The sequence below is a fragment of the Microcebus murinus genome, chromosome 8 (assembly GCF_040939455.1).
Source record: "Microcebus murinus isolate Inina chromosome 8, M.murinus_Inina_mat1.0, whole genome shotgun sequence".
Taxonomy (NCBI): Eukaryota; Metazoa; Chordata; class Mammalia; order Primates; family Cheirogaleidae; genus Microcebus; species Microcebus murinus.
This window is the reverse complement of record NC_134111.1, coordinates 29917309-29929781: the sequence shown is the minus strand read 5'-3', so window position 1 is coordinate 29929781 and position 12473 is coordinate 29917309. Positions and strand designations below refer to the sequence as shown.

The following is a 12473-nucleotide window of genomic DNA, read 5'->3' as shown; positions in this document are numbered from 1 at the left end:
CAAAGGAGGCACAATTAAAATCAATATTATTTTCCTGACCCTACAAAAGGCATTTTTCTTTTTAGAGATAAAATAATGAATGAGTCATTTATATTCAACTTCAAGATATTTATGAATATACAATGATTACATCTTAAAAGCCAAACACCATTCCTGGATTCCTATTACTAAATCTCATCAGAAAAAAAAAAAATCAACAACTGATTTTATAACAATCACACTGATTCTTTGAGACTAATGCTTTAATTTGGTTTTTAATTAGTAATCTATGGCAACCATCTTTTTTTTTTGTAATTATTAGAAACACTTGAAGAGGAACCTAAAGTCAATTTAGTCTAGGAGTATTTGTGTACTTTTGGTCACAGGAAATATAGTTTTCTCATTTTGTGAATACAAAAATGAGAAAAGTATGTATAAAACTCTGAGTGTGTGTATGCATATAGATACATACATATATACATACACACTAAATGATGCAAGCTTGTACTTCATGAGTAGAGCATATTTCAACATGAGACCCAAACTAGGCTTAAGAATATGTCATTTTTTATAATAGCATAGATTTAAACTCCCTGAATGCAATGAATAGGGTTGAGATAGGCAACAAGCAGAGAACAAATATGTAACAATAAACACATAAGACCTACTCACTCAACTGACTAGAATTTGGCTGATTTAAAAAAAAGAAAGAGAAAAAGAGAGACTTCTACGTAGGTCCTAAGTCATGCAGACATGAATTTAGCCTCTAGAGCAAATCCTAATCAACCAGTAAGAAACAGCTATACCTTTAAAAAAAATAAAAATTCAAACTTTTAAATACTGCTAATAAATGTCAGGTGAACTTAAAAGACATCTGAAAAATAAACTGAACTGCTGTGATAGCTATGAAAATAATAAGGTTATGTTAAGTGAAAAACTCAAGAAATTTCAGGGAAACAGTAGTTTTAACAAAATCAAACTTTAAAATATAATCTACAAAATCAAACTTTAAAATATAATCTATACCAATATCTAATTGGTAGAAGGTAAAAAGAAAAAATGAAAGCTAAGCTTTAACAATTTATAAAGAGAAATGTATAAATTTAAAAAAAATAATATTTAAAAGAATGCCTCAAATTATAGGAAATTAATATGATTAAATATTTAGCCTAATTAAGTCAAGAAAATTACTTTTCGTCATGTAGTTTCATTCTTCTATCATCGGCTTTTCTTCCATACTTCAATGAGTATGGAAGTATCTTGGATCTTTCTTCCCTTCTCTAAATTCTCTTACTATCCTATTTGTTTTTCAATCAAATTTCCAGAATAAATACAAAAATTCACATACTTTTAAATTAGTAGAAACAAAGACGGAATAGTAATTATTACTCTAAGAGCAAGCATTTGCACTAAATAACGTACTCCCCAGACTCCAGTAAAAATGGCTCAGTAAAAATTTCAGCACTGCCTTGAGGGTCACGCAAGTGAAATACTGGTTTTAGATAAAAAGTACAGTTTTTACTACAAAAAAGAATAGGAATTCCTGATTTCAACTAATTATTAAGAGAGTTTTGAATCAAGATGATCCCCAAACCTCATTTCTCTTTCCAATATCTTCCTATTTGCCTTTCATAACAGCATATATCACCTGACCACTTCTGTTGGTAGAGAGGCTAACAATCAGAAATGCAGCTAAGATGTATAAGTGTAGTGAAGTAGTCCCTGAAAAATTCAGACTTAGTATACCCTAACCACTAAATGTATATTTAAATGACTCTTAGTTTCATGAAAAGTAGAGCTAATTCAATTTTCAAGGACTTATTCAATGTATTTTGCTATTAGTCACATACGGCTAATCAATGACAGATTCTAGATAATCAGTTGAGGCTCCTGAAAGTGGATCTGGAAGCATCTAGTGTTCGGTGTATATAGCACCATTTTTGGCTCCAAATATCTGGTTATCTAAGACTTTGCAGGCTATGCCAGTCTTTAGCACCCACCCACCCACGGTAGGAATCCTCTAGCTCAAACTAAGCCATTAGCCCAAAATCTATGGGACTCTTTACAGAAAGATCATAGGCAGTTAATAACATGATCACTATATTTTATTTCAAGTACAGAATGAAACAATTTAAACAAGATCTTTTACATAAAATGTAGCTTTCTATGAGGACTGTGTTAGTTCTGAGAGAATTCTGAACATGAAGTTAAAATGTCTCTTGGGGTAAAGAACAAAGGCCTCTACAAGAAAAAAAAAAAAGAAAAAATGTAGTAAGATCAATTTCTTCCAGATACATAAAAAAAGAAATGGAAAGAAAATTAAATACTACGATTAAGCTTTATTCTCCTTGAGGATAGATTTTTCAACAGATATATTTTCTTTTAAAGCTATTTTCAAAATCCTTTTTCTTTTATATTGGCATTAAAAAGGTTTATAATCCTAACAACATGGGGAAGGAAATGGTTCTTACCTAAGAGTTCTTACTATTCGATAAATTATTCAAAATATAGCAAAGATAAAACGTAAACATGCCAAATGTATTTTATTACTTTAAAATTCATATCTTGTCATTACAGCATGTTATAATGTTCTTCATAATCCCATCTTTAAAAAAGCAAGAAACATTAAAGAGAAAATTCATGCATTCATCTTTCCCCTTTTAAAAATTGGGGAAGGATGAAAATTATTCAAACTATCATAAAAAATAAAATATATCCTTACCTGTCATAGCAGTTGATATCATCTAGCCAACAACCTTGTTTCACTATTTCAATGGAACCAGAAATATTCTTCCAGGTAGCAAAACAATGCCGCCGTTTATCTTTGTCACCGTAACAGGGTTCAACACCAGTCTGATTGCTTTTGTCTTTTTCCCAATTAGCATTAAAGAAAAGACACTCCTGAGTTTCTGATCTACCAAGTATAGCACCTGTAAGATAATAAAAACAACAATTTACTATAACTGTATTAGCTCTTAAAATAACAGGCTGTCTTCCAAGATATTAACTTCAGGTGTTCCTGAAATGTCAATAATTTACTGTCTTCCCAGTGTTATAACTTTTGGTTTTAATTACCAAGTCAATCCTTGTACTTTAAGTATAAACATAAACATAATAATAGGAAATGACCACGTATATCACAAGATTTCTCTGGATAACAATATTTTCACTTCACTTAAGAACATCCTTGATGAAAAGCAGCAAAAATTGTTAATTTTATTAAATCTCAACCCTTGAGAAGACTACTTTTTAATATTTTGTTTGACAAAATAAGAAGTAAACAAATGTAATTCTGCTGCCTAGTGAAGTACAGTTGACCCTTCAACAACTCAAAGGTAAGGGGCACCAACCTCCCATATGGTTGAAAATTGATGGATAACTTATGACTCACCCAAAACTTAATTACTAATAGCCTACTGTTGACTGGAAGCCTTACCAATAACATACATAAATAGTCGATAAACATATATTGTGTAGGTTGAAAGTATTATATATTGTATTCTCACACTAAAGCAAGCTAGAAGAGAAATACAAAAATCATAAGGAAGAGAAAATACATTTACAGTACCGTATTTATCAATACTGTAAGTTTACATCATCTGTTTACAAGATGAATTGTCCAAAATGCCGGCAACCACTGCTGCAGATCTCAATGTACGGTAAGTATCAATTAATTTAACTTTTTCATGTAATGGCATGACTTTTCTCTACTTTTTAGGAGTACTTCCTGCATCACTAGTGGCATTTTGTGTGAGTCCCCTGGTGTTGTTATTCAAGGTTTATGGTTTTGCCCTTAACGGGATGAAAATACACAAGAACTGCAAGAGAGCACTTTTTACTGCCATATGCAATTTATCGGAGAGATGCACTGCTCACCTGGAAATGATTAGTGTCAAATGGTGTTTTAAGAAATACAACATTTGAGCTCACCAAAACAGCAACAGGAGGTGGCTATGAAATTATTACAGGACAGTATGTACTACAGTTAATTTTATGCAGTTATGATTTAATGTGGCATCTTTACGTTTGTTTACATTTCTCTCAACTGTGAATGGTATCATGTATAGTCTGTGTGTATGCATAAGTTTTGACAAATTTAACTTTTATAATAGATTTGTGTATATATTATGGTGGAAAATGATAAAATAGACAGGTATCTATATATATATATTGTATGGATGCATGACACAATCTAACTTTTTCTTAATTTTTATTGATATTTCTAGACTTCATCTGTGAGTTTTTTCAAATTGTTGCAAATCTCCAAAAATTTTTCCAATACATTTATCAAAAAAATCCACGTACAAGTGGACCCATGCAGTTCAAACCTTGGCTGTTAAAAGTTCAACTGTATAATGGCTGCCACAAGAAAAAGCCCTTGGATGAGAGTTCTATAAACTCAACAAGCTATGGCTATTCGGACTTGAGAATCTGGCAGACATGTTTTCAAAAGTGAGCCAAATAAACCTATTCCTTTAAGAAAAGCAACTGACAGTAAGCACTACCAATGATAAAATTTAAGTTTTCAAGCAAAAATAAAAATTTGGGAAAATTTGTACCTAATGCCCTTAGCATGACACCTTCCCAATACAGAATCTTCTGATGAGATCAGTGGTGATATTAACAAATGTGACTTTTTAATATAGAATAATGAAATGTGCCAATATTTAGAAGGTCTACATAATTCAGAGAACCAGTGTTTTCCAAATGAACTATGTGTGATGTTACCAAAGCATTCATGGATAAAAATCCATTCCATGTGCATGACAGATCAATAGATTTTAATGTTACAATGGACAAAACGTTCATTAATGGTTTCAGATTCCCCACTGCAACTAGCCTTTAAGAAATTATGCCTTATCTTATCTAGAAAAACAAGGTAACTGGAATACCCAAAATAATTCTGAAAATGAAGTACAAAAGAGAATTCTTACTTCCTAATTTTAAGACTTACCATACAACTTCAGCAATAAATAAGGCCACAGTGTGGTCTTAATGAAAAGACAGACACATGCGTCAAGGGGACAGAACAGAGAACCCAGAAATAAATCCACACATATTGGGTCAGAAAAAGATGCCAAGGCAATTCAATAGAAAAAAGATAGTCTGCAACAATAGATGCTGGAAAAATTGAACATCCATATGACCACTCCCCCCCTCCAAAAAAACCCCACAACCTCAGCCCACATCTCACATCATATACAAAAATTCTAAATATATCATAGACCTAAAAATACCTAAAACCATTAAACTTCTAAAAGAAAACAGGAAAATCTTTGTGACCTTGACTTATGAAAGAGTTCTTAGAACACAAAACACATGAACTACAAAAGAATTAATAAATAGAACCTCATAAAAATTTCAACTCTTTGAAAGTTAAGGGAGAAAAAAAAAGAAAAAGTCATAGACTGTGAAAAAAAATACCTGCAAAACACTTTCTAAAAATGGACTGATATTTAGAATATATAAAGACCTCTCACAACTCAAACATAAGAAAACACACACTGTCCAATTATAAGCAGAGATATGAATGGAAAAATTCTACATGAAAACCTACTCAACATTATCAATCGTTAGGGAAATGCAAACTAAAACCACAATGAAATACGTATTAGAATGAGTAAAACAAAACAAAAACAAATAAACAAAAAACAGACAATATCAAGTGTTGCTTAATATGTGGGCAACTGGGACTTTCACACATTGGTGGTGTTAACGTAAAATGGTCCAGCCACTTTTGAAAACAGTTTTGCAGCATCCTATTGAAAACATTTGTGCACACAAGAATCTGTATGTGACTGTTTAGGAGTGGCTTCATTTCTAACATCCCAAAACTGAAAATGACCCATCTCCATCTCTGGTAAATGGAGAAGCAAACATTCCTACAATAAAAAGGAATGGACTGGTGATAGCTGCAACAACATGGATGGATCTCAAACACTATGCCAAGTGGAAAGGAGAGAGACTAAAAAGACTGCCCTGTATGATTCCTTTTATACAATATTCAGGAAAAGGCAAAATTATAGGGGCAAAAATCAGCTCAGAGATTGTCAAAATCTGGAAGTGAGGAGAAAGGATTTGATTACAAAAGGGCATGAGGAAACTGTGGGATTACAGAAATGTTCTACAGCTTGACAGTGGTGATGTTATATATGTATGGGTCATACATTCTAATCAAAACTCATAGAACTGTTACATCTAAAAAATACATTTTATTCTATATAAATTATACTTTGATAAACTTGAAGTTAACAAAAGGATTATAAAAGAACCTACCACTTGCTGAATTAGAGTATGGTATCAAAGAAAAATGTCTACAACTATCTACAAAAATTATTAAAATACTATTCCTTTTGATTTTTATTTTTTTTATTTTTTAAGACATCAAGTTTCAAAACCTTTTGATTTTTTTATACTTTAATCAAAATAACATACCACAAATTGAAGAAATAGATACAAGAATTCAGTTTTCTTCTACTAATACCATCATTAAAGAGATCTGCAAATATTTCACTTTTTGTTCTGTTAAATATTTTCATAAAAATCATTCTTTTACTAACATAATGGATTTATTATTGCTATTTTTAAACAAATATTTAGAAATTTTGTCTTAATATTATGATAAATATTGATAGATATAACTCACATAAATAAAAATTTCTTTGGGCTCTAAAGAAGTCTTGAGAGCAAAAAGTTTGAGAATAGCTACTCTACAATGTACTAGTACAGAGATGGAATTATAAGTTGCTACTATCTGTGGGCAATAATGTTGCTATGAACTTCCTCTCAACTATGGAAGAAATAATTGCATGAACTGACATATTACAAACTATGCTGGTAACTCCATCTCAACAGTATTCTATAAAAGGTCTGTTACTACTACTTATCTATATACAAACAGTAGCCATTTTCTAAATTATTATTTTTCAAAAACTTGTTGAAAATATAAGCAAACTAAGTTTTCTCTTTTACCAAATAATCGAAAAACACTAACTCACTGCCCATACTGTTATCTTAAAATAGGGATGGCAAACTTTTTATGAAAAAATCCAGACAATAAATATTTTAGGCTCTACAGGTCACACGGTCTGTTGCAACTACTCAACTCTGCCCTTATAGCACAAAAGCATCCACAGACAGTAAATGAATGAGCATGGTTACGTTCCAACAAAACTTTACTTATATAGACACTGAAAACTGAATTTAATGTAGTTTTTACATTTCACACAATATTCTTTTGTTGGTTTTCTTTTCAACCACCTAAAAAATATAAAAGTCTTTCTTAGCTCTGAGCCGGATTTGGCCCATAGGTTGTAAAGTCTGCCATGTCCTATCTTAACATCCTAATTCCAATAGTCTGGCTAACCTGCCTTTTGTTTGTTTTGTGTTGTGGTGTAAGGGAGTCCCGTGAATTATCACCCATTTAATTTATGTTAAAAAAAAAACCCCTATGTAATTATTTCCAATTTCCAAAAGAAAAATCCACTGAGGCTTAGAAATATCCCTTAAACTAAACTGACAAAAAAAATTAAACACTGCCTAGAACAGAAGTGCCAAATAGGTTTCACCTTTGGTGTCAATTCCAATCAATGAATAGTGGCTGCCTGGAGCACCACTGTACTCAGAAGGATTTTGAGGATTTTTTTAGAGAGGATTTTATAGTATGGAAGGGGAGGGGGGAACATTAGTGTCTTATATTTGCCCTTCCTAGTCTAGATAAAAAATAAACTAATGGTCATTTATTAAAAGGTTATTTCCACCATTGATTTTTTAAATGTAAAAATGATTTCTGGATGATTTTCTAGATCTAGACCAGGGGTCCTCAAACTTTTTAAACAAGGGGCCAGTTCACTGTCCCTCAGACTGTTGGAGGGCCGGACTATAGTTTAAAAAAAACTATGAATAAATTCCTATGCACACTGCACATATCTTATTTTGAAGTAAAAAATCAAATGGGCAAAAACACCCACATGTGGCCCGCGGGCTGTAATTTGAGGACACCTGATCTAGACTATCATTTGGCTGAGATTTTCATAGGTAGAAAGAAAACTGATTATGGGGAATACTGTGACAATCTCCCCACCCTTCCTCAAGCTGATTCTGTAATCAGTCTCTAACCCATCACATCTCTAAACACTAAATAACATAATTATAAAATAAAATTATATGTATTTTTATATCCTTAAGCTAACATTATGATTTTAAAGGCAAAGTTATTTACATATATTAAGTGTTAACAGTAGCTCCCCAATTCAAAATTTTCTGAAACTTTAACTCTCTACCCATAGGTTTATTCTATCAAAGTAACTCCAAATAGTTAATACTGACATTTCAAAAGAAATAAATAGGCATAAAATGTTTGCATGTAGGGTTTAGTACAGTGGTTCTTAACCAATGATGTGCATCAGAATCCCCTCTATATTTTGTCACATTCATATGTTTGTGTACCACTATGTAGGTCCTGGGAAGGGGAAACTGGAAAGTACAATATGAGGATAAATACATATATATATGTATATGTGTATTATATACATACATACGATATAAATATATATTTATATATTTATAAATATAAATATATATATATAGTGTGTGTGTATATATACACTATACTAATGGTATCATGAACTTCCTCTCAACTATGGAGGAAATAATAGCATAAACTGACATACTGCAAACTATGCTGGTAACTTTAACTCAACTGTATTCTATAAAATACATTCTATAAAATACAGGCTGTTACTTCTAATGTACAATTTGTGTGCCTGTTTTTCGTTTGTTCGGTTGGTTGGTTGGCTGTTTTGCAAAGACTCAATGGTGATCTGATGTTCCTCCCTAGTGAAGGTCCACTAACTGTTTTCTATAAAAGAAGGGCTGCTACTTCTAATGTACATAGTGTGTGTGCATGTTTTTTGTTTGCTTGGTTGGTTGGTTGGTTGGTTGTTTTGCAAAGACTCAATGGTGATCTGATGTTTCTCCCTAGTGAAGCACTACTAGCTTAAAAGACTACCACCTGAACCTGGAATCTCGTTCACAAACTGTGACCTTAAACAAACTACCAAGCCCCTCATACCTTGTTCCCACATCTGTAAAATTAAGCAGATAGAGTCAATTTCCAAATTCTTTTCCAGACCCATAATTTATGCTCAGTCTAGTTACAGTAAATCAGTGAGTATAGTCACATAATCCAGTATCAGAGTAAATTTAGATAATACTTCCATATTCAAAGTAGCACTCATACCTTAATGACTTGCTTCATTTTTCCTACCATTAAACATCACCACCAACAAAAAAACCCCAGCAATACACAGAATCTGAAATTTGGTAGGATATTTGGCCATAAAATAACACTGCAAAAGTCATGTTCAAATTTAAAATACTCATATGAGACAAAGTAAATTTCATTTAAAACAACTATATCTGAGGACAATCAAGGCTTTTTTTTCAATGAAGCATTAAAATAATATACCAACACTAATTTTACACAATCTCTTCCAGAAACAGAGTAAGAGGTACTATTTCCCAACTCATTTTATGAGGCCAATATTAACCTTGATACTAAAAACAGACAAAGATAGCACAAAAATAAAAACACAGACTAGTATCTCTCATTACTTAGATGAAAAAGTCCTCAACAAAATTTTAGCGAAGAAAATCCAACAAAGAATTTTTAAAAAGAAAAAGAAAAGTACTACACCACAACTAACTAGGATTTATTCCAGATATGCAAGGCTGGCTCAATATTCAAAAATCAATCAATGCAATCTACCAAATCAACAGGTTAAGTGTGAAAAATTATTTGGTCTTATCAATTGTCACAGAAAAAGCATTAGACAAAATCTAACACCGATTTATGATACAAATGATAAGCACATTAAGAATAGAGGGGAACTTCCTCAATGCCATAAAAAGCATCTACCAAAAAACCTATAGTTGATGTCATACTTAATGATAAAGAGTGAATGTTTTCATTCTAAGATCAGAAACAAGGCAATGATTCCACTCTCATCACTCTTATTTAATATAGTACTGAAAGCTCTAGCTACTGCAATAAGGCAAGAAAAAGAAATTTAGGTCACACTAGCTAGAAAAGAAAAAAATAAAACTATTTATTTGCAGACAACATGCTTATCAATGTAGAAAATCCCAAGGAATATTAAAAACTGCAAGAACTAATAAATGAATTCAGTAAAGTCACAGGATATAAGATCAACACAAAAAACCAATTGCATTTCTATATACTGGCAATATGTAAGTAAAACCAAAATTTAAAATGTAATACCATTTACAACTGTCCAAAGAAAATAAAACAGATATAATCTAACAAAACCCTAATAGGATCTATATGATGAAAATTATAAAATGCTGATGAAAGAAATCAAAGAAGATCTAAACACTTGGACAGAAATACTATGCTCAAGGATTGGGAGACTCAACATAATAAAGATGTCAATTCTCCCTAAACTGATTTATAGGTTTAATGCAACTACTATCAACATCTCAGCAAATTCCTTTGTAGTCATAAACAAGCTTATTCTAAAATTTTTTAAAAAAGAATAAAGTGGGAGAAATCACTTTCCACTTTGCTGATGTTAAGGCTTACAATGTAGCTGCAGTAATTCAGACAGTATGGTATTGGTGGAGGGATAGACCAATGGGGCAGAAAGAGATCCACATAAATATGCCTAATTAATTTTTAACAAATGAGCAAAAAAATTCAATGGAGATGGGGTAGCTTTTTGAATAAATGGTTGTGGAGAAACTGGGCATGGTTCAAGAAAGTGCCCGTGAAATGCCTTCCCCTGGCTATTATTATTCTAGTAGTTCTTAAAAGCCCAGCTCTTGAAGAAAGTGTCCCATGCTAAATCTCTCCATATAGTGACAATTTTCAAGTTTTCTCAAGGTTATGTATAACAAAATCCTGAAAGTCCTTCAATCAGGACTACTTCTCTCCAAGTACACACTACCTGAAATCCAATGTAAAATGTTTTATTTATTTAGTCATTGTTTTTAATCAGTTTTCTAGACATGCCCTTTTCTTACATGTCAGAATGCCATTGGGGGTTAGAGTTTTAAGTGTTCTCACCATAAAAAATAAGTGAGGTAATGCATATGTTAGTTATTAATAGCTTGGTTTAGCCATTTCATAGTGAATACATATTTCAAGCAGTGTTGTTCATGAAAGACACAATTTTTGTCAATTAAAAAAATTAATTTTTTTAAAAAAAAGAATGATGGCTACCTAGTATAAGGACCAGGGGGGCTATATAAGTGAGAACAGGCTAGACTGACATGTCTTTATTTAAATATGATAGAAGGTGATGATAGACTGGCATGATCTCCACCAGACTGTCAGTTTCTTACTGACAAATGATATAATTCATAATTGAATCCTTAACATCTAGCACAATGCTCGAAACTTGGAAGGCACTCAATTAATATTTGGTGACTTAATCAGCAAATAGATGTAGTCAATCACAACGTATTTGTATGTGGCTTAATATGAAATTAAATTCTTTTTCAATAATTTCCCTTCCTCAAGCTTTGTCTTTTTGTTGAGCATAGCTAGAGTTGGTTAGAATGTGTCATTCTCAGTATCATAAAATATGTAACTATTTTATCATTGGCATTAAAGAATTTTTGTGGTCTGTAGCTTTGAATCAAATAAATGTAATACAAGTATTTCAAAAAGGAAAAAAAAAAAAAAGAATGCCATTGGGTCTCAGACTATCCATCTTACTTGCCCTCTAAACATAAATAGTACTTAATGAATAAAATGCATAAACACATTGTAACAACTGAATAAAAACTCACCAACTACTACTGCTTTTTTCCCCACTCTTTGAAACAGGTGGATGGAATTAAAATATCTTTTACAATTATGTACTTCATTACATTTTTTCTGATTAAGATGACAATGTCTTTCACAGCCCTCTGACCAGACTTATCCTATCACAATTTTCCCATGTATGCAACCAACATTATACAGGAAAAAAATTAAAAAATTGTTTTGACAACTTACAAATCTGAGGAATTTCTGAAAAATTATTCTAATACTGTGTGAAACTATCAACAGGTCACTGACATTACAGTATAAAGAGGTATGCAATCAAATGTCTTCCCTAAACTTGTGCCTCCCACAGGCAACTTAGTCCTCTAAGAAAGGTTAATAAGTAAATGTATACAGAATTTTTTATTAGTTCAACAAGTATTAATTAATAGCATCCTAGTATTTTTAGATAGTCATCCAACTACACAGAAACTTGCAAGCTAACATAATATTAGGCCACTCTGAAAATGATGGATTTTCCAACTTTTGCCAATGAAAAGGTTTTTTTTAAATTCTGACCAACTTGAAACTTCTGTATACTTATATAACATAGTCCAATGTATATTTTATTAACTTATTTTTATGAATGTTTTAAAATCACAAAGCACACTGATTTTACAAAACAACTTTATTTAAACTTTACATATGTCTTCAACAGGTGTCC

At 31.7% G+C, this 12473-nt stretch overlaps 1 protein-coding gene across 1 annotated transcript in view; it reads right to left on the bottom strand.

The window, feature by feature from the left end:
- Positions 1-12473, bottom strand: part of ACVR2A (activin A receptor type 2A) — an 87267-nt gene that overhangs the window by 30530 nt on the left and 44264 nt on the right. Inside the window, exon 2 of the mRNA XM_012744775.3 lies at positions 2702-2909. Coding sequence (XP_012600229.1) covers positions 2702-2909 — 208 coding nt within the window. The remainder of the gene's footprint in view (positions 1-2701; positions 2910-12473) is intronic.